At 38.7% G+C, this 26,045-nt stretch overlaps 1 protein-coding gene and 1 pseudogene across 1 annotated transcript in view; one reads left to right on the top strand and one right to left on the bottom strand.

The window, feature by feature from the left end:
* Positions 1-655: 655 nt before the first annotated feature.
* On the top strand, positions 656-8,496 carry LOC138397312 (tigger transposable element-derived protein 1-like; annotated as a pseudogene).
* A 6,509-nt stretch (positions 8,497-15,005) lies between these two features.
* TPH2 (tryptophan hydroxylase 2) overlaps positions 15,006-26,045 on the bottom strand; it is an 89,702-nt gene continuing 78,662 nt past the window's right edge. The window contains exons 9-11 of the mRNA XM_069490657.1: positions 24,501-24,596; positions 16,045-16,178; positions 15,006-15,916 (exon numbers count right to left, since the gene is read on the bottom strand). Coding sequence (XP_069346758.1) covers positions 15,742-15,916; positions 16,045-16,178; positions 24,501-24,596 — 405 coding nt within the window. The 3' untranslated portion in view covers positions 15,006-15,741. The remainder of the gene's footprint in view (positions 15,917-16,044; positions 16,179-24,500; positions 24,597-26,045) is intronic.

Below are 26,045 nucleotides of genomic sequence, written 5' to 3'. Positions count from 1 at the left end.
TCCCATGAATCTTAAAGGAAGACATGAGAGCATGGCTGGGACACATAAGCAGAGAGGTTTTTCAACTTACCACTCATTCTGTTGTGTTACACTCCCCCAGGAGACCCACCCTAACAGTGCTTGTAAGTGCAATATTGCCAGCCTACACCTGCAAGGAGCAAGCAGTATATTCTGCAGCTCATCAAGAGGCAAAAGCAGAGGGAAGTGACAAGAATCCACCCACATCTTTGTGGCTCTCACCCTTTTTTGGTCAGGATATTAATTCACCTGGAAACATAGTGCTCTCACTCCCTCACTGAGCACTATCACTTCCTAATTAGCAAGTCCAGCATCCCCTCCCTATCTCTGCCTCTGTGTCTCTGTGTTTCTTTCCCTTTGTCTCCTGGACACTACATGTAAAACAAACATAAGAAGATTTTGAGAGGTGGAGAGAAGACGGCAGACCAGCCAGAAACCTCAGGACCCAAGGAACAACACAGACATAAATTCCATGGGTTTTCTTTTCTGTCTTATATATCACAGACTGGGCAGTGGAGAGGCCAGCAACCTAGATACAACAGGTGCAGACAAAAAAAGAAGAAGAAGAAGATGCAAAAGCCATTCTCTCTAACCAGAGGGCCAGGAAAGGTGCAGCCTACCAAGATAATACCACTCTATGGCAGACAAAATATCAGAAAAATCTGTGGCCCCACCAGCAAACTCCAAGCGGAACCTAGACTTCCACCCTTGCCAGGCGGTAATGAAGCACCTCAACCCCCTGCTGGGGTGGTATCAGAGAAGAATGAGTAGGGAGCTGGGACTTTCACCATCACCGGGAGGAACCTGGGACCCACCTCCCCCACAGTGTCAGTGGAGACCACATGGGGACATGGGAAGCAGTGGCGAGATACCTTCACCCTCTCTCAGAAGTCAGAGGAGCCCCTACCCATCTCAGGTGTCAACAGTGTCCGAGGGGGGGAACCTGGACTTCTCGCCCCACCTGGCGGTAACAGCATGGTGTCAGAGAAGGCCAATAAAAACAAAATATTTAAATAAGATCAGGAGTCTCATAACATAATATCCAAAATGTTCAGGTTTCCATCAGTAATGAAATAGAAAGTATCAACAGAGGTATAGAACATATAAAGAAGAACCAGATGAAAATTTGAGAACTGAAACATACAAAAGCCAAAATAGACAATGGTTGGGCTCAACAACAGAAGAGATGGGACAGAGAAAGAATCAATTAACTTGAAGATAGAACAACAAAAATTAAGCAATATGAACAACAGGGAGAAAATAGACTAAAAAAGGAAAAGAACCTCAGGGACTTACGGAACTAGAGCAAAAGAGCTAATGTCCCTGTTATGGGAGTCTTAGAAGGAGAAGAGAAAGAGAGAAGGACTAAAAAAGTACTCAAAGAAGTAGTGGCTGAAAACTTCCAAAATTTAACAGAAGTGAATTAACCTCATTGGTAATTAAAAATGCAAATTGAATAATAAAATGACATTTTTATTCTTTGCTTCTCTAATTGGCAAAAATATTTATGATTAATAATATCAAGTATTGGTGAGAATTTAAGCAATGAGAATTCTTACAGTTAGTGATATTTTAAATTGGTGACACATATTTCATGAAGCTTTTCCTGAATGGAATTTCGGCTATTGCTATCAAAATGATAAAGGTGCACATTCCCTAATACTGAAATGCCACTTCCAGAAATAAATTTATTCCATGAAATAGCCACATGTATTCAGAAATGATATAAACTATAAAGGATATTTTTGCAATATCATGTGCAATAATTAAAAATTACAAATAAAAATGTCCATTAAAACAGAAATAGTTAATCAATCATGGCCTATTTGTATAATACCATAGATGGGATGCAGTTGTTGTTTAAAAAATGCATGAGGCAGACTTACACATTTTGACATGGAAGAGAACTTTCGGATGAAAAATGCTGATAAAGAAACAATATGTATTATGCTAGAGTCCCAAATACATCCACACAAAGAAAGATGTATATTTGGAAATACAATGCATAGAAAGTGGATCTAGAGATCAGAGATTATAAACAATAGACCCAGCTCCAAGCTGTGTTTGCTTGGAACTTTGCATAAATTGAAAAAACAGAAAGTGTTACTATCAAAGAATAGTGTGGAAGCACTGGTAGAGATTCTGGGGCGACCAAAATCTCCCTAAACCAAAGGTTGACAATTGTGGAATTTGATGGGGGTGGGGGACAAAGGGAAATGTTCATACTTTGTTTCCACTCTGTTATATCTTTGGCTCTTGCCCAATAAAAAAAAGGAATGATGTATTAATTACATGATAAATGAAAAGTTATGGAGATATAACCATATGGTTTTTAAAAAAGAACAATGGATAGGATAACAATAGCTCATATTTATTGGGTGTCTATGAATATCATGCATCAGACATTGGGCCAAATGCTTTGCATGTATTTTTCCATTCACAAGAACTCTGTGAGGCAGGTAGTAGGTGCCATTCTAAGTGTTTTAAATATATCATCTCATTTAATGTTCATAGCCACTCTATAAGATCAGTACTATTAATATTATTAGTTCCCATTTCACAGATAAAATAGCATGCTTAAGCCAATTATCCCAGTTAGTAGCAGAATTGGGTACTCAATTGTGTTATCTCACCCCAGTATCTATCTACACTTTTTGTCCCTACATCATAGAGAAAATAAAATCCACACATCTGCTAAGGCTAAGCAAACCTGTTTCCTCATCCACACCAGAAGAATATTGCCTGTTTTGCAAGTTTTAAAACTGATTCAGGAAGAAGAAAAAGAAAATTATTCTGTAAAACAAAAGGGAGAAATTTTTAAATTTTGTGTTGTGCCTCTAAAATACAGGACAGTGTGCGTCATGTTCAGACAAATCTATAATTATGTTCTCTTTGATTTCATTTTATGTATAGAAATTACACTAAAAATAATAGATATTAAATAAATCCTGACAAAACAGCTAATTAATATTAGTATGAAGTTATCTAATTTCTCCTGTATTAAAATAGGTAATTCTAAATGATAGACTATAATTAGCTAATGAAACACTTTAATTCATTAAAAAAATACTACATGTCTCAAAACAGAGAGGGGGAAGCTATAAATACCTTCAAAATTTGAGGGTGTCATTCAAAGACAACAGTTTTAGTAGAGGTAGAGGCTTCTACTCCACAGCATTAGTGAAATTAATGAGTCCACCCCTTTCTAAGGTTAAAGAAAGCATTTGACACTGAACAGACCTCTTAAGCTTAAACCTCTGCCTTTGTTTTTCTAGACTGTACAGCCCAAACCATCATAGCTACAAGGTCATAGTGTGCCAAAGAAAAAAGTTTTGGAAAAGTTTAAGACAGAAAAAATAAGCAGATCATCTGGGAGTGCAGTAGTTAAAAATATATATTTAAAAAAGAAGAAGAAAAAAGAAGCAGGACCAAATTTTCCCATAGTAAATACCACAAACCTCTCACATATATGACATCTAGCTCATCAAATGGGATTAGATCTGTTGTGTCATCCTATTTTTCAGGTAATATCTTGATAGAAACCAGGCCACAACCAAATATACTTAGTTCTTAAAAGCAAGAAAAATACGACTTCCACAGTGAGGCAGGAATCCCCATAGTGGAACTTGCCCAGCCTTGCTCATCATTATGCCCAGTGCTCAAGAGCTCCATCAACACCTCTGGGGAGGCCGTGGGCTCAGCTCTGCAGAGTCTATAACTCCTTAACCTTCACTTTAAGTGCTCCTCCTTATGCTTCTGGGACCACACTTTCATGAGCCTCCTACCTACCTCTCTTGATGTTCCTTCTCTGCTTGCACTGTCCCTCCTCTCTGGCCACCACTTCCCTGTGAGAGTCCCCAGAGGCCAATCTAGCCTGTGTCTGAGATGACCTCAGGTGCAAAGTGTTAAGAAGCAGGGAGAGGAGAAGAATGGATGGGCCAAAGGTGATTTACCTTTAGTATGAGTTCACTGCACCCACTCTTAAAGCTGGATGTTTAGATGCAAAGCCAGCAAATCCAAAAGGAGGTTCTAAAAATGAGACATGGGGGTAAAGGCCAACCCCTTTAGGATCCAAGGACAAGCTCCATTGCGCACGGGGATTTCCAGAGCGGGACAATAGTTGTAGTCTGGAGTATAGAAATTTATTTGGGCTTCTACCCAGCCCATCTTCTTCTAGAACAGTCTCTCCACCCACAGGCAAGGGTCTCTGCAGCCATATTTAAACCACCTGGCCCTTCCATGCGGACCACCATCAGATAGACGGTGGACGGCTGACCCACACTGGATCAATCAGATTCTCTTTCCCAAAAATTTGGAATTTGAATTCAGAAGCAATGAGTCTGTCTTTGTCTAAAACTGCAACATATAAACTCAGAAGTTATAAAGTCACCATATTCCACCATGCAGATGGGTAAGGGGAAAAATCCCATCTGCAGAGAAAAAAAGAAGAATAAAAGAGAGTCACGAAAAGTAGAATGAAACAGATGTGCAGAGAAGGCAGAAGTGAAGGCAAAGAGGAAACTCTGAAATCTTCCCAGTTACCAGCTCTAGAGGCTTTCAGAGGCCCACCACACCCCTGCTCTTGGAGTCTATGAGCCACATACAATAACGTTCCCCTTTGTTTGCCAAGCAAACCCAAGTCATACAAATAATACAATGATAAAACTCAGCAAAATAAATGCAGGAAATAAATGGAAAATAAAGCTAGGACTGGACCGATCTTTAACTGTCAGCCCTTACTAAACTGAGGTGGGCTGCCGCACGTCAGTTCTCCCCAGGCCTCCCCTAGTTCCCGTGTAAAGGCAGGCCACAAGAGTAATTGCTCTGTGTCTAGGCTGGTGGTTAGAATCAGTGCTCCTTGCAACACTGTTTAATTTACAGCAAAGAGAAAAAGGAGGCAAAAATAAAGCTCAAAGTGAAATTAAATCCAGCTATTGTTCCCCTTCCCGTATTGGAATATTTTTCTGAAAGTGAATTCTCCAGAGAAGAGGACATCACAAAGAAAACAGATGGTTATTTTAAGGCAAGTAGGAGACACTTCACTTCACGTTGCCTTTCTCTCACTGTTTTTTTTTTTTTTTTTAAACAGGAAGGACTTAAGCAGTTATGGTTATTCCTCACCTACATTTCAGCCATCCTGTTTATGCTGTGCAAAAGATAGACAGATAATTGTACTATTGCACTACAAAACAAGCAGCTGAATGTGAAATGGGACTCAGAAATGAAAACCTTGTCAGTTAGTATTAGTGAATCATCACATGAAACAAATTGTTCACTTTTTGCTCAGGCCATTAGCTGCAAAGATGAAAAGAATTGCTCTCCCAATTCATAATATTCCAATTTCCTATTTTTACTTAGCACTTCCCTTTCCTGCTCGGCAAATAAAATACATTTATATTCTAGACTTAATTTGTTCCCTCTGACCAGGAGTTTATTTTTGTCAGAGACAACCTTAAGCAATTGCTTTCTGAAATGGAGCCTTGGAAATGCGATCCCTCTGACGTGGAGGGGATTGATTAGGCCTTCCTTTCAGTGGACGGCCTGGTGTCTGGAACAGAATCCCCACCAGCCACTCTGCCCTCTATTGTAGTTTTTATGAGCTAGACAGTTGTGGAATGGCTCAGAGTCCACTTGCCACAATTCAATGAGATAGATGATAGATAGATAGATAGATAGATAATGATCATGATAAGTCTGTAAATTAGGTATTTGCATTCCTGGTTAACAGAAAAAAACTGAGCATCAATAAATCTACAGTGATCACCCAGCTAGCCAGTAATAGATAGATATTAGATAATAGATAGATAATGATCATGAAAAGTCTGTAAATAAGGTATTTGCATTCCTAGTTTACAGAAAACTGAACTGAAAGAAAGTATCAATAAGTCTGTAATGATCACCCAGCTAACTAGTAAGCAGAGAAACCAGAACTTGTACTTCTATTTACCTGATTTCAAAACCCATGTTCTCTCTACTGTACACTGGAAGAGAATTTTTATTTAAAGGTGCCCAATTCTAATGAAAATCAGATCAGCCTAAGAGTTACAGTGAAAAACTAGGACAGCGAAAGTCTTATCCAGTTACCTGAGCTGCCTCTCAGCTTAAGTTGAATTTGCTTTGCTATTTTTTTCCTATGGAACAAACCAGTGACCTACAGAATGAATTTCAAGTTGTCACCTAGAACCTAATTAAACGCATCTGTTGAGCAATTTTGCCAGTCACATCTTACTGGAATGAAGTCACACCACTCCCAACATTAGAGGAGGACAAACAGGTCAGGTATCCCATATTTCTATGGCACACGCTAAGCCAAAAGGATGCAAAAAGCACAGGCATATCTCATTTTATTGCACTTCACTTTATCATGCTTCACAGATACTGAGTTTTTTATAAATTTAACATTTGAGGCAACCCTGCATCAAGCAAGTCTATCAGTGTCATTTTTCCAACAGCATGCCCTCATTTTGTGTCACATTTTGATAATTCTTGAAATCTTTCAAAACTGTTTCATTATTATTATGTCTGAAATCATGATTTGTGACCAGTGATCTTTGATGTTACTATTGTTATTGTTTGAGGGCTCCATTAAATATACCCATATCATACAAACTAACTCAATAAATGTATATATATGTTCTGACTGCGACTGGCCATTCCCCATCTCCCTCCCTCTCCTGGGACCTCCCTGTTCCTTGAGATGCAACAGTGTTGAAATTAAGCCAATTAATAACCCTACAGTGGCCTCTAAGTGTTTTAGTGAAAGGAAGATTTGCATGTCTCTCACTTTAAATCAAAAGCTAGAAATGATTAAGCTTAGTGAGGAATGTATGTTGAAAGCCGAAATAGGCCAAAAGCTAGATTTCTTGTGCCAAAAGTCAAGTTGTACATGCAAAGGAAAAGTTCTTGAAGGAAATGAAAAGTGCTATGCCAGTGAACACACATATGATAAATATGAAAGCAAAACAGCCTTATTGCTGGTATGGACAAAGTTTGAGTGGTCTGGATAGAGGGTAAAACCAGCCGCAACATTCCCTTAAGCCAAAGATTAATCCAAAGCAAGGCCCTAACTCTCTTCAATTTTTTCAAGGCTGAGAAAGATGAGGAAACTTCAGAAAAAAAATCTGAAGCTATCAGAGGTTGGATCGTGAGGTTTAAGGAAAGAAGCTGTCTCCATAACATTAATGCACAAGGTGAAGCAGCAAGTGCTGAGCCGCAGCAAGTTACCCAGAAGATCTAGCTAAGATCATGGATGAAGGTGTCTACACTAAACAACAGATTCTCCATGTAGACACAACAGCCTTCTATTGGGAGAAGACACCATCTAGGACTTTCATAGCTAGAGAGGAGAAGACAATGCCTGGCTTCAAAGCTGCAAAGGACAACCTGACTCTCTTATTAGGGGCAAATGTGGCTGATGCCTTTAAGTTGAAGCCAATGCTCATTGACCATTCTTAAAGTTCTGGTGCCTTTAAGAATTGTGCTAAATCTACTCTGCCTGTTCTCTATAATTGGAACAACAAGGCATGGGTGACAGCACTTCTGTCTATAGCATGATTTAATAAATATTTTAAGCCAATTGTTTAAACCTACTACTGCACAGAAAAAGAAAAGATTCTTTTCAGAATATTACTGCTCATTGGCAATGTACCTAGTCATTCAAGGACTCTGATGGAGATGTACAAGGGTATTAATGTTGTTTTTATGCCTGCTAACATAACATCCATTCTGCAGCCAGTGGGTAATTTTGACATTCAAGTTTTATTATTTAAGAAATACATTTGGTAACATTATAACTGCCATAGATAGTCATTACTCTGATGGATTTGGGCAGAGTAAATTGGAAACCTTCTGGAAAGGATTCTAGATGTCATTAAGATCATTCATGATACATGGGAAAAGGTAAAAATATCAACACTCATAGGAGTTTGGAAGAAGTTGATTCCAAGCCTCATGGACGTCTTTGAGGGGTTCAAGACTTCAGTGGACGAGGTAACTGCCAATGTGATAGAAATAGCAAGAGAACTAGAATTAGAAATGGAGCCTGAGGATATGACTGAATTGCTACAATCTCATGATAAAACTTGAACAGATCAGGAGTTGCTTTGTATGGATGAGCAAAGCAACTGATTTCTTGAGATGGAATCTACTCTTGGTGAAGACACTGTGAACATTGTTGAAATGACAACAAAGGATTTACACTATTCCATAAACTTGGTTGATGTGGCAATGGCAGGGTTTGAGAGGATTGACTCCAATTTTGAAAGAAGTTCTACTGTAGGTAAAATGCTATCAAACAGCATTACATGCTACAGAGAAATATTTCATGTAAGGAAGAGTCAATCAATGCAGCAAACTCTATGGTTATCTTATTTTAAGAAATTGCCAGTCAGTGGTCATCAATATCGAGGCAAGACCAACCCTCCACCAGCAAAAAGATTAGGATTCACTGAAGGTTCAAATGATCATTATCATTTTTAAAAATAAAGTATTTTTAATTAAAATATGTGCATTGTTTTTTTACACATAATGCTATTGCCACTTAATATGCTACAGTGTAGTGTAAATATAACTTTTATTTAATATATGTACTGGAAAACCAAAACAGTTGGGTAAATTGTTTTACTGTGAAATTTGCTTTATTGCAATGATCTGGAACTGAACTCACAATATCTCTGAGGCATGTCTGTACTTCTCCAGGAAGCTATGATTCCCAGAACAAAGAAGAAAAGTGTCTGGCCGGGCGTGGTGGCTCACGCCTGTAATCCTAGCTCTCTGGGAGGCCGAGGTGGGCGGATCGTTTGAGCTCAGGAGTTCGAGACCAGCCTGAGCAAGAGCGAGACCCCATCTCTACTAAAAATAGAAAGAAATTATATGGACAGCTAAAAATATATACAGAAAAAATTAGCCGGGCATGGTGGTGCATGCCTGTAGTCCCAGCTACTCGGGAGGCTGAGACAGGAGGATCGCTTGAGCCCAGGAGTTTGAGGTTGCTGTGAGCTAGGCTGACGCCACGGCACTCACTCTAGCCTGGGCAACAGAGTGAGACTCTGTCTCAAAAAAAAAAAAAAAGAAGAAGAAAAGTGTGAAGAAAGTAAATCTAAAATCTCCCGCCTCTTCTCTTGTGCTTTTATCATGAGTGTTAACACTTTTCTAATGCCAATGATAGCAGTAGGAAAATGAGAGCAGGAGATGGACAATTTATTAGTTCACAGACCTAGAAAGTCCAAAGATACATCTAGCTATAGGCACAGCTAAATCCATGAGCTTGACAATGTCATTAAGACATCATCTCATTTACTCTTCACCATGCATTCTCTATATGATGGCCCACAGAAGTGCCAGACTCACTTTTTACCACCTTATAATCAGAGAAGAAAGTAGCACACCTCTTTCTCAATGGTTTCAAAAAAGTCCAGGGTTTGACTTTAATTGGCCCAACTCAGGTCATGGCCCACTTCTGAACCAATCACTGTGACCAGAAGAAGATAGTAGCTCATTGACCAAACTTTGGTTATAAGCCCACCCCTAGAACTGACAGGTGGAATTACCCCACCTCAGGTATGGACTAAGTTGGGGGTGGGATTCACAAAAGGAAAAATGGGGGTGTAGTTACTGGCCAAAGAAGGTATGGATGTTAGGCAAACAGCAGCTGGTCAGTATGAACAGAGTGACAGTCATCCTAAAAGACATATTTCCAACATGGAAAAATAGCCTACATCCAGGCTAGGAGTTTGTAGGAGTAATGGGGATTTTTCCCTCTGTTCTCAGGCAGAAGCTCAAGAGGCAGACTTAGTCTGGCAATTAGCTGTCAGCTCATCACCAATTCAAATGTCCTGGAGTGGGCCGTGCTGATGATCTGTACTTGCAGTAATCATTTGGCTGGGTGAATCAAATTATACTTTCCAATGCCACTTCAAATCAGGATTGCTACGTCTGTGCTCATTTTCAGCAGTATTACTGTGCAAGTTATTTTCTTTGATATTGACTATACGTGGGCAAGGGAGGAATTTAGGTTTCTTTTAAGTTCTGCTCAACAGGAAAGACCAAAAAGTTTTAGGGATTTGTGAGGAGACTAATTAGGATCCATTCCAATTTAATGGCTAGGCTTTCACACTGAAATAGATAGGGAAACATGTTCTGCCCTTGCAAGGTAGAGATTTTTCTTCCAAGCAGCTATCTGATTTGGAAACCTCATTCTTTCATAATGCCATGTGCGCTGATCAATCAGATGTAATGATCAAAAGGAAGTTTGCCACAATCAATCCCGATAAACAAATAACTGCAATAGTAGCAAACCTAATGTGTTCTTCACTTCAAATTCACTTGCCAATAATTGGCCTCATTAACGTCTGTGAAGTTAGCTGTTCACTAAAATTGGGCAAGCTGTACATTAGATGTGTTCAGTGGTTTGCAAACCTTTGGGAATAATAGACCTACTGAATCAGCATCTTGCTAGTTCCATGGAAATGAACAAGCTAAAAAGCCAGGATACTGCAAGGGATCTAGAAAAAGTGGAGGGAACAGAAACTTGCTACCACCTTCGAATAATTAATATTATCTTTCTCAACCTATAAAATGAGGGCCAGCTTTGCATCTTTTTTTAAAGATTCGGTTTTGACAGAAAATGAACTTGATTTCTTTGTGTCATCTAGCTTTCAAATTACCCTGCCCACATCTGTCAGATGTTTTTGTTGTTCAATTATAAAAACTGTATCCAGACTGGATTATGAGAATGCTGTTTACAGGCACCATAACCACAGATGCCCTTGGGTTGAACATCAGGCTCACTGCAATCTTCCCCAAGAAGGAAATATACTTCCAGCTGCTGCACCAGACCCATCCTTCTTGGAGAGAGGACGGAATCACAGAAAGTGAACCCTTCTGAAATATCTGAAATACGCATTTGGGGAGATGGGAGACAAGAAAAAGAGTGGAAATAGACTTAACTAATTCGCTTACATGTATATGGCCTATTCCTATAGAAATGGCCAGAGTGGACAGTGAACACAACTATTCAATTTGCCTGGGGTTTAGGGAGCTTTTATTGTCCTGAATTACCCTATGTGTCAGCACCACCAACATTCACCAATAATACCTCATTTTCTACTTCATTTATGCTTCTACCATCAGTGTTTGTGAGTCACAAGAAAAAAAATGGGATTTGCTTTCCAGTTTAGCTTTCCTTCCATAAGAGCTGGTCAGAGAAAGTTTAGCCTGATGTTATTTTGTCAAAGGACACTTTAAGTATCTGTGAAAAACACAGGTGATCATCAGATGACTGTTTTGCCAGTCAAATGAGAATCAGCCCAGGTACCAGTTACTCCAGTTTCCCCCAGTTTTTTATCTGATGGTTGTCACCCACCCACTTAACTTTGTAACTTATTTAATTACAAATAGTTTTAATAATATCCACCATGATCCAGCAAGATAGTGATTTTGTAGATCCTTGATATTGCAATGGCCTCATAACTGGCTTTGTGGCTTCTAACTCTTGTCCCCATCCCACCATCCAACTCCATTACACTCCATGTCCACAGAGCGGCCTGAGCAAGCTCTGAACAATGTAAATCAGCTCATGTCACTTTCTTCCTTACCGCCCTCCAGTGGCTTTCCACTGCTTGGAGTACACCTGGCCCCTTAGGAAGCCCTGTGTTATCTCTCATCCTGGCCTCCCATGCTGCCCTTATATTATTCCATTCTAGACCACTGGCGATCTATCCCTTCCTCAAACACATAAACCTCATTCCTGCCTTATACCCTTTGGTCTTTTGGTCCCTCTTCCAGGAACATTTTCCATGGCCCTCTTCGTGCCTGGCTTCTTCTCATTCCATGGTTCTTGGTCAAATACCTGCTGGCCAGAAAGGCCTTCCCAGCCCCTTGACTCCAACTCCCCACTACTCTTTATCAAATCACCCTGGTTATTTTCTTCATAAAACTTGCCACAACTTCAAATTAACTGGTTTTTTGCCTGTATCTCCGTACTATAATGTAAGTTCAAAGCAGGTATAAACCTCCTCTGTCTTATTCACAACTACATCCTCAGTGTCTGCAATAGTGCCTGAAACAGTGCCTGACATGTTCTAGGAAACGGCATGTTTTGAAACCCCAACTCACATTATAAAGAACCACCATTTTATGTGCCAGAACTGGTTTATTTCGAATATATGTAAAGCTAATACTGGAAGAACCAGTATCCCACTGTTAATTCCCTTGACTCTCCCCAGAATATGGCAATTTGCATAAGAATCATTTCCCAAAATAAGAAAATGTCTTTGGAAATTGAAGAAGGAAAAAAAAAAAGACCTCAGACACACTGGAAAACTCTGGGCTGCTTTCTTATTCATTATAAGTAAGACAAGGTTCATGAGAGTAAGCATCAGGGCTTGATTCTTTAGAAGTTGAAAATTAGATCAAATGAATTGGAGGACATCTACATCTTGTGTTAATGTTTTCCTCCTCGAATGAAGAAAATGAGATGATGTGAGCCATGACTCCATTTGAAAATGAAACTTTGTATTTCTATTTGATTCCATGTTAAAGCACACTGTTTTTCATTTTAGACTTTTCCTGTTGGTAAATGTTGCAATACTTTACAATCATTAGGCTCAGGCCCATTTACTACAAGCAAGCAACACACGCACAGATAGATCATGCCCATAAAGCATCATTTCTAAATTACACAGTAAATAAATGAGACTAAACCAGAAACTCAAGTCTCACAACCCTTACCACAAATGTGAAAACAAACAAACAAACTTGGGTCAAAGTTCCCCACTCCTAAAAGGGGTAACTTATAAACAGTCTATTACATTCTTATTATGCCAAATAAACTGATCATTCAAGAGTACATTGTATGCCTGACCCTAACTCATAACAGACAAAAATACTTCAAGAATACAGCTAGACTAATCAAGATTTTGGCAACCTTTTGCAAAGTGTGATACATAAGAAACCTGGTCTTGCCAGGAACTTCGTGCTGATTTCTGATTAACTGATTAGAGAAGTCGGCAGCAAAGCCAAAATAAAGTAACAACTCACACTGAGATGACAGTGAGAAAGTATCTTTAAATTTATAATTGCCCTTGGATCTATTTAATTTAGCTTTAAGTCATGAGGCATAATTGAGACAAATGGATACACTGAGCAGGTATCAGATATGACAAGAAGCTGGCTGTGATTATTTTGTTGACTATTTCTATGCAGGGAATTTTTCTGCCAACACTTTTCCTATGATGGTTATTAAATTTTATAGGATTTTTCCCACCATTAGCCGTAATGGCATTTGCATGTTAAATGCTCACAACAAATGAAATGCATGATTCCATTGTTTTACAGGGTGAAAACCATGGTTACTGCTATTCTGAATGGAGAACAAATCTAAAAAGAATCAAGTAATTCCTCCTCCTTGTACGATACCTATATAAGCTCTGTAGGAAATCCTATTTACTTTGCAATGCTATCTCTTCTATAATATTTTTGAGACAAAATAGATTCTGCACATATAAGAAAACTGGATTCCACTACAAGCCAAGCAGAGGACACCTCAAGTGTTATTTTTGTTGAGGGAATTTGTTTACAATTATATTTAATTCTCCCTCAAGTACATTTCACTAAGAAGCTCCCACTTTCTCATGGACTAGAAGGGAAAAGCTTAATAGCTACTTATGGTTTCTTTTTAAAGAAAAGAAAATATGACAGAACTCTAAGACTTGTGTCTAAACAGTCTAAATAATGCCAAATTATGAAAATAAGATGAAAGGCATATACTAAGAGTTTCTTAGCCAATTTTTTTCTCTGAGAAAATTCAGCAACTAGTTCTGAAAATTTGGGGATTTGTTGTTCTAGATTGTTACTCTGGATTATTACTTATAAATAAAGAGTTATTCACAGTGACCTAGACCTAGCAAAGCAAGATATAAGAAACTATATGGATCTATAAAACTATTAAAATATATAACTTCTTGATCATCCTAGATCTTTTAAATTTGGTGTAGCTTGCTCATTTCTCTACCATCAATAATTTTTCAAAGCACTATGCCCCTCACCTAGAATAGTATTTAAATTTTGTGACTCTCACATTCTATCCACCAAATTCTTTCTCAAAATTTAGTTGTTTTGAGAATGGTTTAGAAAGGAAAGATCCTTAATAGTTAGGATAACCAGTATTCAAACCTCTGAATTTTCATTTTAACTTCTCCCTGATGCCTATTTTAACTCTTCCTCATCTTCTTCCTGAATATATTTAGTCCAAAGATTTCTAACCCATAATGTGACCCACATAAGAGTAGGAACTAGTTGGAAATTACATATAATTTGTTATTAAAAGAACATCTTTAAAATTTGGTCAAGTAAATATTTTTAAATTGCTAAAAGTTATTTTGTCATCTTTTCCTTCTCTGCTTTTTCTTGTCCTCTCCTTCCCCATCCAGTTTTCTGCACTACTGAAAACAGAATCGGAGGAACAGTAGTTGTGTTTGGTGAGGGAATCAAAAGATGAAATCCACGCACTCATTCAGCAGGTTTTTCATTTGTTCACTTAATCACCTGATTTTATCTTTTATGTCAAAGACCACCAAAAATTTGCGGTGTATCACTACTGTTTGCCCAAAGTTGCCCAAACTTTGGGAAAGTGTACAACCTCCCTTAGATCTGGCCTGGTTTGGGGCCATGAGTGGAAACATTATATATACTGTTGGCAACCCTAGATCACAAACCAAGTCCTATGTAGTGATAAACATTAGTTTTGATAGGCATTAGTTTCCTTTCTCTGATGACGCATAAACACGTGCATCTACCAAGTTGAACTGCTCAGCAATCCAAAAGGAAAATGCAAGACTGTGAATGTGGGTGCACAATTAACTGTGCTGCTTTGGGAAAATCACTTAACTTCCCTGTGACTCAATTTTCACATCTTTGAAATCAAAGATGATCTTTATAGCTCTGTGATTTTATTCTCCTCTAAACCAGAGAAATGGGTTAAACATCTGAACATGATAATTCACATTATTCCAGCATAAAATTCACAGTCACAGGATTTATTGCCCACTGTTTAGTTTTCCTAATGTCATTTCTAGAAGTATTATCTTCCAAAATACTTCAGAAAGCTTCTCACAACTCAGTTTCTACAAGGTCAATGCAACCTATGTATTTTGTTTGTAAAACGTTCTCTTTTCTTGCATTGTATAAATACTCAGCCTCAAAATCATTCCAGCTACTTTATTACCTCAACAATTTTTGAAACAGAATATTGAATCTTTTGTTACTGTGATGGGAAGTTTCCTACAATTCTAGGTTTGTCTCAAATTATGCTGTGAACACACTGATACTATTGAAAATAGAAACAGCTTCACTGCTGTTTTCATTTTATCTAATGAACACAGAGGAAAAGGCTCAGGTCTGAGAAAGAAAAGGGCATAAGCTAGGATCCTAAGAGGGTTATTTGTTACAAATTTTAAATAGATGCAGTTTGGTTAAAGACACTAAGCAGTAATGTCGAATCTATTTAAGACATTTAAACATATTACACCCTTTCATACATGTAGTTATTTGGATTTCTTTCAGTGTTTTACATACTAACACAGTAAGTTACAAGTAGGTATAGATATGTGGAATTGCATGCTAACTAGCCAAGCCATGACACAGAAAGTTATTAGTGTTAAATGACATTGACTGAATTGTTGCTAAGCCCCAAAAAGATCATGCTGACAACACCAGTTCCCGGCATCAAATCCCCAGATATTGGTTCATTTTGTTCAAGGCATCACACACTGTGTTCAAATCGCTGCGAAGGTCCTGCACCACGTTTTCAATACTTCTTGTGTCTTTCAGAATTTCAATACTCTGTGTGTAGGGATTGAAGTATACTGAGAAGGGACGGGTAATTGACTTTGCAAAGTCCCTGCAGAATAAACAGAAATAGAAAAATACACAATCAACCCCCACTGGTACAAGAGATAAATAGAAGGAAGAAATGGAGCCAGAAAAATTAAAAGTTATTTTCTCTAGATGGGAGAAAAACAAATTTACCTCATCTTTTCTTTGGCTTCTTCAAAACTTTCTGAAACAAAGTAGGCTTCCTGGAAGGTGGTGATAAGGCATTCCTGTAAGCAAGTTGTCTTTGGGTCAAAGGCTTTCACACATGCCTTGTCAGAAAGGGCATGCTGCAAAATACACCACAAAACCCGTTAAACTCCATAATGAGGCTTCCGAAGTGCCATGACATCACATTTTTACAACACATTTGATAGCTCAGTAATGCTACAGGGATGCTCAGTTACTAGTCTACAGTGAAATACAGAACTCTCCTGTATGCAGAGTAAATTGAGTATTAGGAGTTTGTTTGTTTGTTTGTTTGTTTAATTGTGTCAGGTTCTGAGGGGGAAATGGGGCTATGGTATTATTTTATTTATTATCAGCTAAATTTATACTGAAGGACGGTTCAGACCTATACTCCAACAGAAGTGGAATTTTAAATCTGTGCTATGAATAGAAACAGGGACAGCATAAATATGCTCCTAAATTTATTGCTATAAGCAACGCACTAAAATTTCACTTAAATGGCAGAAGTAATAATTACCTGCTTAGAGAGGTAATTGGGGCTCTGACTAAACTATCTGTGTGGACTCATTGAGAGACGTTTTGAGGCCAGGTACTGTGTACCAACAGAGTCTGGAGTGGGGCTGGATATTTGAGAATACTTGCAAAGCACTAATTTACCTTCCACCAAGTATAGCAGAGCAATATGCAGCAGATAAACATTGCCAGTTGGGGGGAAAAAACAGGTAATATTAATAAGTACAGTTATGCCCAGAGCAGACATTAGGAAAACAGGAAAGCTGGGGTAATTACTCTTTAAGCCATCATTAGCTCAGAGCAGCTCACCACATGACGGGCACTAAGAACAGCAGGGAACAATGAATGACTGTATTCTCAAGACAAATTCAGTAATGTTAAAAGTTAGTGGTCATTTCCTGCCACATGCCACCTGCCTATTTATAGACCCTAGATTGATGGTTCTAGAATGTAACATATATAAGAATCACTAAGGAGCTTGGAAAAATGCAGATATCCCAGCCTCGATTTTATTTGATTGGTCTGGATGGAACCAAGAGATCTGCATTTTAAAGGCATCCAAAGTGACTCTGAGATAGGTGGTTGTGGAGTATATTTTGGGAATATTCCTCTTGATTCTGTCTTTTCCTTAATTTAAGGGGTAAACAAATTGGGAGAAAGAGGCAGAGAGAGGAAAAGGGTAGCAGAAACTGCCTTGCACAGAGAGTTAGAAAGCTGGAGTTAGAAAGCCGGGTGTTGCTGCTGTCTAACTAGTTAACTTTGGCAAATCATTTAACCTCCAATTGCCTCCATTTCCACCACTGTATAATAAATGAGAGGTTTAGGCTGGATCATTCTAAAGACACTCTATTCCAGCCTCTGGATTCCACCCATGGCACTTTTCTACCCTCTCAATCTCTAACTGCTAAGGTTTCCTGGAGAAATTCTGAAAACCTTTTCCTGTTCAGTATTCTTGGTGCATTCCTCCAACAATTTCAAAATGCATGGAATGATTTAAAGCCCTCCACGAAGAAGTCTGTGGTTTCCTAAGCTTGAAAACGCAATTGAGAACCAAAAGACTGACATGTAAGAGAAAGGGCACCCTGCGTGTGATTGGCTTTCCTGCAAAGTTCCGTTGTCCAGATCAATGCATATATGAATCACAGAATGCAGAGGGCTGTTCACAGTGAACTCATTTTTTTGGCCCACAGAACAACCTCATTATAAGCAGAAGGTCACTACACCTGCAAATGCATTTGTGCTAGATTCAATGCAGTGCAGTGAACATCAGGGGATTCTGGTTCCACATGACCAATAATTCTGTCCACATTTTAAAAACAAATTCACAGTTTCAAGAAACAAAATGCCCTTTATGAGCACTGTTGCTCCTCTGCAAAGAATTGGCTTGCTATTGGTTTGCCATGGTTTTCAGAATTAGAAGTTGCTTTCTTTGCAGCAACTGCAGTATGTTGCTCTACTTGTCTATTCATCCATCAGTATATGTGGAAGGAAAGACAGTGGTGACTCAGGGCCCTTGACCTTTCTTCTCTCTCATCTCCACGTTCAGGGTCAGGACAGGGTGGTAGCAGAACAGGCTATAAGAACATTTAAGCCATGGCTTCCCTGGGACATCTCTGCTAAAAAGATTTCTGCTAATGCTAAAATTAGCAACCTTAGCAGTCACCATGTGTGAAGGATGCCTCCAGAATGGGTATATGCAATAACAGAGACTGAAATCAGTGTGGTTTTAGAAAAATTCATCATGTGACTATTCCACTGGATAGTCAGGTACTCATTTAACATTTTAACAGGTAAAGGGGATTCAAGCAGATCAAGAAAAGGCCCAGAGTGCAGGGTGTTCTGATCCAGGCTTCAAGAAAAATCAGTGGGTTCACAGCACATAATTTGAGGCAAAGATCATTAGGCAGTAAGGATCACATTTTCCTAATGTAATATTTAAAGGAAAAACTGGAAGTTAATGTGTTTTAAGCTCTCAAAAATGCAGTCTGTCCTCAGGAGCCTGCTGCGTATGTGATATGCTGATTACCTGCTGGGGACCTCTCCACCAATGAAGTATGAAACCAGTGTTGCTCCTTGGCTGTTAATGAATATGGGGGCAATAATGGTACCCATGGATTAGCCAGTAGAATGACAAGAGTCTGGAATTGGGGGAGGAGCCAGTGAATGAGACCAACAAATGTGGTGGTGATCACACCTATAAATGTTCTCATTTACCTGACAATGAGCTGTTCTTTGTGATGACTACCAAGAGCATCCATGCAGCCCATGAGGTTTTCTATCTCCAAATACTAACTATATAGTGTGGCCCAAGGAGTATAAAATAGCATGCATGTCTCCCTTGATTCCAAAGTCCACTGCCCATTGGAGAAGCCCTGTTGAGTTTGCTTCCCAATTCCTATCCATGTCTCTCTCTGTACTGAGCTGCCTCAGTTTTGGGGAGCAGCTATTGTGCTCTGTCCTCTATGTCCAAAGTGGATTCTCTGTAAACATTGAGCCAAACTCTTTCATGTTCTCAGGAGAATCTGTGGTGATTCTTTACTGAAGTGTTAACAGTCTGATATCCTGAAGTCTGCAAGAATTAATCCAACTTCCTGCAAAGAGAAGCTTTATAAGGCCGGCAGAACCTGGCTGACCGTCTTTTACTCTCAAGCCACTTTAAAAGTTCAGGAATGCTTGAGAGCCACCTTCTCACATCTGAACACTCTCTAAAAGGACTATTTTGGGTTTACCCATAGTGCTAAAGACAAGGGCACAGGACTGGGAACCAGGAGACCTGAGTTCTAAATGTAGCTGTCCCAGAGGCTAGACATAAAATATCAAATGAGTGAAACTACCCCACGTTGGGTTGCGGTTTCCTCTTTGATAAACTGAAAAGATTGACCTACATGAATTCTAAGGCTCTCCTTGCAATACCATTTTAACAGAACCTGCAAATATAGAGCACTCACACCAACATCGCCTCCCTCCACTCCAGCCATTATAAACTGGCCATGGCAGCCTTGCCCCTGCGCCTGCGATGGCCTCCACACCGGTAGCCACTATCAATTCATTGGCTTCAGTACACAAGTTCAGACTTATTTTCCATTACAGCCTTTTGAATATAAAAATCTCTTTCAACATTAAGAATTTTCCAGAACCCATTTGTTACTAGAAAATATTATAAGGTAATTAAGATCATAGGTTATTAAGATAAAGAATTGAGGTTCAAATCTGGCTCTCTCTCTGCTTAACTACAAGACTTTGGGCAAGTTACCTCACCTCTGTAAGCCTATTCCAATATTCATCTGGAAAATGGGAATACTAATAGCATCTACAACTCAAGGTCATGGTCAGAATTAAATGAGTAATGCACGCAAAGTGCCTGGCAGGGGAAGTGCTCAGTATACTAGTTATCATCACTAATTCAGTCCAGAGGTGATGGTTAGCATACATATGTATTCAGCCACACCTCCTACCATTTGTGCAGCCCCCCTCTCTCTCAGAGGTCTGGAACCCATAGAGAAAGAAACATGGCCCTAGACATGAGGCTTGCAGGTCCTAGACTACAATAGTGCCTGCCCTGGGTTCATCAGTTTAAAATCTTCCTTCCTCCCAGACACCTGCTTTTGCAATGACACAGAGTTATTATCTCAACTATTCTAAATGCAAACCCTGTGATCCTCACTCTCTATATTAGGACTGGTTAAAGTTGGAAAAAAATCTCAAGTGTGAAGTCAGGTTTATGGGTAGTTTGGGCCCTAGATTCTGAATAAGAATTTGCAAACACTCCTACGCTCACACCACAATCATCTTTTCCCACATCAGAACAACAATAAATGTATACATTTGTATACATAGAGACACATTATACGCATATGTATGGAATATTTTTTGAACCTTCCTCACATGCATATCCTGCTAACCAAGGACAACATGGCATCAATATCTCTATTGCCAAACTGGGCAATGATGCATTACACTTTTTTAAATTAGTGATGCTGAAGGTTTCACCAGTTTGAATAAGCTGCAGGGGCAAGGGAACAACCTCTGTCTCCAAGTAATCCTTTTGTAAAGGCCAAAGACAGAGTTTCCAGCTCCCATTATCCAGTATTTGTTCTGTCATTACTATCAGTGCCAGCTTCACCAGAAGGGGAGGAGGAAGGGTGGTGTGAGCCATCCGAACACGGTAAAGGTGTGGGAGCTCACAGAAGTGAGTCCTAACTCCAGCCACACCACTGACCTACCAGATGACCTCAGAGAACCTGCCAGCCTCTTGAGCCTCTTTCTCCACATCCTGGCAGAAATTCTGACCACCTCCCAGAGCTGCTACAAGTGGTAGTAAATACAAATGCTTGTAATAAATATAAAGCTGTTCTGAGAATGCTGATTGATAGCTACATGAAGGTGATACAATAAATTCACCAGGCAAAAATATCCTAAAACTAAAGCCAAAAAATAATAATAAGTAATTTTTTAAACCATCAGCTTTGTCAAAGCTTAAGAAGCAAAACAGATGTATTTATATGTAATATTCAAGCAACTACCATGAGGTAGGTGCTAAGGCTAAATTACTTACCAAAAAATCTGATTTCTGGCCTGAAGGAAATAAAGATCTAGATTTTATTTTTGCCCATGAAAAGAAAAAGTAGAAATTTCCTTTTGCTTTTGAGATGGGTTAACTTTTTGAGATAAGACTCAGCCAATTCATTGCTTAGCATTCATTTCCTTACCACCTGAAGTGAACCAACTTCACTGTTGCTTCTCCAAGAGAGTTGGGAGTTCAACAAAGATCCATTATCAATCCCTTTCTTAGAACTTCCCTACTAGACTCCAAGTTCCTTGAAGACTTGGACCACCAATTTTGTGTTTGTTAAATAAAATGAATGAATAAGCAAGCAAATAATAAATGAAAAAATGATAGACATATAGTTATATCAACTCTAGGAGAGAAAATGCATGTGAAAGGAAGATGCAAGCTAGACTGTAGGTAAATAGCAATGAATTATCCTTTTTTCAACCTTTTTTTTTAAAGTCAGTGTTCCAGATGACTTAGCTAATTAATAATTGCTCTCCACAGTGATGGGAGATATGGAAAAGCCCCACCCAGACACACTTTTGGAATTCCTCAAAGTACACCAAAGAACAGATAATTAGAACAAAAGAGAGAGCAATCATTACTCAGAGGAAAAACTAGTCTTTATGGTTATCAAATTACTTTATTTTGTTTTCCATATTTATTTTGTTTCTGTCTTCAAAGAAAAAACTAAGCATTGTCAAAAAAAATAATAGGAGAAAATGAAAGTTATCCAAACTATAGATACACTACTTGGAAGTATTTGGCTACCTCTGAAGAACAACATCTATGCCTTAGGAAAATTTAGCCTCTTATAGCACAAATTTTAGAATGTGTTCTGTTTAAGAAGAGAAAGTGAATTGTGCATACTTAGGAAAAAGTTATAAAGACTATACCAAAAGCTCCAGCGACTTAGCTGGGACCTATGTTTGGGCTGCAGTTGGAACAACATAAAATATTTTACTGCGGGAGCTCACTGCAATCAAAACTGTAAGCACGTTTACACAGGAATTAAGATAATGCTATTAATAAAGTTACCCATACAGTGGTCCACGAGCAGCATTTGTTCATTCAAATGAAAGAAGTGTTCAGGATGCTGTGAGAGTGCTGGGTGCTTTCACAAACAGGGCAGGGAGACGGGGGGGGGGGGGGGGGGGGAACGGCGCTAAGGAAAGTGTCTCATGTTATGTACTCTCTGTGAGCAATCAGAAGATATTTCTTATAGAAAGAATTTCCGAATTGTAAAAATAGCCCAACGTAGAAATAACAGAGATGTTGGAGTGTTGAAATTTGAGAGTGGAAGAACGCTAATGACTGGAGGTGATGGACCAGAACAAGAAGATGCATGGCGGACAATGCCCTTCGGTGTACATATTTCTGGCTGATTTCCATTTCCAGACGATTCTGTCCACACCGATAGGAACAAAAACAACAGATTCACGCTAGTGCTGCCTACACATGCCTCATTAACCAGACTAGAAGACCCTGTCGAAAGGTGGGGCCATGAGAGAGATTTGTTTCTGATGTAATTTATAAACCATCTGAGGAGAATGTAAATAGATGTAGCTCAAGAGCTATATCATTTTCTGACTCTTTTTTCAGAGAAATCAAGCAGCACTCTATTATAGAGGGCATGGTCTCATGGGGATATGACATCATGCCATTGCTGTGGGCTTTGGCCACTGCACTGAGGTTAACCCCCAATGGGTTCTTTGTTGAGCAATTTAGTAAAAAAAAAAAAAAATTACCACATTACCTCAGGTTTTTGTTAGGTTGAACACTATCCTCTATTCTAGCCGTGCTAAGCCTCAGACAGTTCCCTAAATGGACCAGGCTTTAACAGGAGTCCAGGTGGTACACACACTGCTGTCCACTGACTGGCCTGTGCGTCTCATCCTTTTCTTGATTAGCCTTTCCATCCCTCAAGAATCAGCTTGGACAGCAGGGCCCGGGTCAGGAAGCCCTCTCAGGCATGGTCTAATATGTGCCGGTCACATTTGTCACACCTTTGCATTATCTGATTGGTTGTCTATCTCTTGCACTAGAATGTACTATAAACTCCTCGATAGCAGGGATCCCAGAAAGCATGGCTTAATGGTTAAAAGCTGAGATTCCAGAGCCTAGACTGCCTGGATTTGGGCTCAGCTGCAACACTTATTAGCTGTGTGATCTTAGGAAAGTTCCTTAATGTCTTTATGCTTCAGTTTTCTCATTTGCAGTAATGATATCACTCATCCCATTGGGTTGTTATGAGGATTAAGTGGAAGCACCAAAATACTAAGGTCTATTTAAATGCTTGTTTAGGTGGTTGTTATTTTATTCTTATTCTTTATCATTATTTCTTTATTTTTATCCCCAGTGCCTGACACTGCATATAGCACATGGTAGGGGCTCAGCCAAATGTTTGAGGAATGAATGAATGAATGGACTCATAACATGAGCAGACTCAATAAAACTACAGTTACATTGCATCTTTCAAGAATACAAACAACCAAAAAGTTCCAATAACTACATACTTCACAATTATATTATGTAAAGATAATCAATGCTCAAAATAAAAACTCTAGTATAATCTATAATCCTGATCTTAGTCTGAATAACCAAAGAAAGATTAAATTATTTCAGCACCATTTCCAGATTGTATGTCACATTACATTCTAAATTCACTAAAACTTGCTGTCTCCTAGCGGTATAAATAGCAATTCTTAAATAACCAGAATAGTTAAATTATCAGAATGTTCCAGGTCCCAAAATTCTTGAATAAATGATCATTTAACTGCATGTTAAGGCCAAAAAATGGCATTTCCTAGGCATCATTACATGTATTAGATGCCACTCTGACAATAGGTTTCTTTAGTTTGTTTCTGTTATATATGCCCACAAATGTTTTAATGCACATTAATTTTTGAAGAACCTGAAGTAACCTCAAACTCCCCTTGGGGAAGTAGATGTTGGGGAGTCTAAAGGGATCCAGGGAGGTGACAGAAATCAGAGTAGCCAAACCACACTCATGAGTGAATATCAATCAGTAGGATCACTGCTAGCTCATTGTCCACTTTCAGCACTAAATTTAAGCCAACCATTTGTTACCCAACATTTGAGCATACATTTGTCATTCCTGTTGATTTGTGCACATGGCTGCTCATCCATTTGAGTCACACCATGAACTCAGAAAGGCATGACCCATTTCCAGAAGTGCAAAAAGTTAGGTCGGCACCCACATCTGAGGTGCTAGATCCTCTATATTAAATATGTATGGAGTATCTGTGAGTAGAAATGCTCAGACAAACAAATCAATATTTTCCATGACCTTGAACCAGTTTGCTTGGGATGGATATGTTCTTTCACAGCTTCATACCTTTAATTCTCCAATGGAGGAAAGGAGTCCTGCTCCATATGCCCGCAGCTGTCCTTCTTGCTTGCAAAGCCCAAACTCGATTGTGAAGAAATAGCACTAAAAAAAAAAAAAAAAAAGAAAAGAAATCCAACAAACTGGTCAATGAGTCCTCTGATAGAATAAAGTGGCCCCTGAATAAAATGGTGTGCTGTTCATAATTTCTTAGCATTATCAATTTAAATACATTTAAATCAAGACATTTATGGAAACCTATTTTCTTGCTTAACATTCCCTCCTTAGGTTTAAGGTATATGGAAAAGCATTAATTACTAAGAGTCTTATGCCTCCTGGATTCAGAAACCCTCTGAGTCAAATCATATCCCCTGCAATAACTTTAAAAATAAAAAACACAGATTTAGAAATGAATGAATATATCACAATGATAACACCATAATAATATGCTATATATTTACCAAAGTGTATTTCAGTGATATAAATAAGTTCATACAACTGTGGAAAAATAAGTTAGAATCCAGTAATCCCAAACTGATTTTTGCAGTTTGTTTATTCATGAAACAAATATTTGAGTCCCTACTAGGTGCCAATGCTTGGTAAGGAATTGCGGTAAAGAAACAAGAGAAAGATCAAGAAAGTGAGTATCTGTATATGCCTACCAGATTACCAAAACCAAAATCTTAGTATACTTTTTAGTGAAATCTTAAATGTATGCATATGTATGTGCATATATAGATTGATATATATATTTATGTGTACACACACACACAGAGAGATGCTCTTTGATTTACAATAGGGTTACATCTCAATAAACTCATCAAGTTGAAAATATATCCTAAATTGAAAACGCATTTAATACACCTACCCCAAACATCATAGCTTAGCCTAGCCTACCTTAAACATGCTCAGAACACTTATATTACCCTACAGTTAGGCAAAAACCATCTAACACAAAGCCTACTTTATAATAAAGTGTTGAAAAGATCAAAATTTAAAATTCAAAGTATGGTTCCTATTGAACGTATATCACTTTCACACCATTGCAAACTTGAGAAACCATAAATTGATCTGTCGTAAAGTCAGAGGTTGTGTGTGTGCATGTGTGTGTACGTACACATACATATAAAAATATAAACATAAAGAACCACTTCATTGGCCTGAGTTTTATCAGCATCAACTACTACAACTTCCTCAGGATGTTAAAATCTACGATTGCTTCTGTTGGGTTTAAGAAATCAACCTAGACAGACAGAAATCTCTGCACAACCAAAGAACAAACTCATGACGCTGTTGGGAGGGGCTGAAATCTCACTATTTTTGCTCTGAGAGAAAAGTGAGAAGCCGACAATGAGCAATAAAAATTGCATTAAATTAACACTGTCCTGCATTAGTACTGATAGAGGGCTGAAGGTGTTGAGAAAGAGGAGAATTTAAACACTCCTGAAAAGGGGCAGAAAATAATAATTATTTCTAGCCCATGGCAGTTTGCTCTATTTTTATTTGGAGGTTAAGATGTCCCTTGGTTCAGGAGACACCGGGCTACACTCACAG

Source organism: Eulemur rufifrons, chromosome 16 (genome assembly GCF_041146395.1).
Source record: "Eulemur rufifrons isolate Redbay chromosome 16, OSU_ERuf_1, whole genome shotgun sequence".
In the NCBI taxonomy this organism is placed as follows: Eukaryota; Metazoa; Chordata; class Mammalia; order Primates; family Lemuridae; genus Eulemur; species Eulemur rufifrons.
The sequence above is the reverse complement of the archived record's forward strand: the minus strand, read 5'-3'. Positions and strand labels throughout refer to the sequence as shown.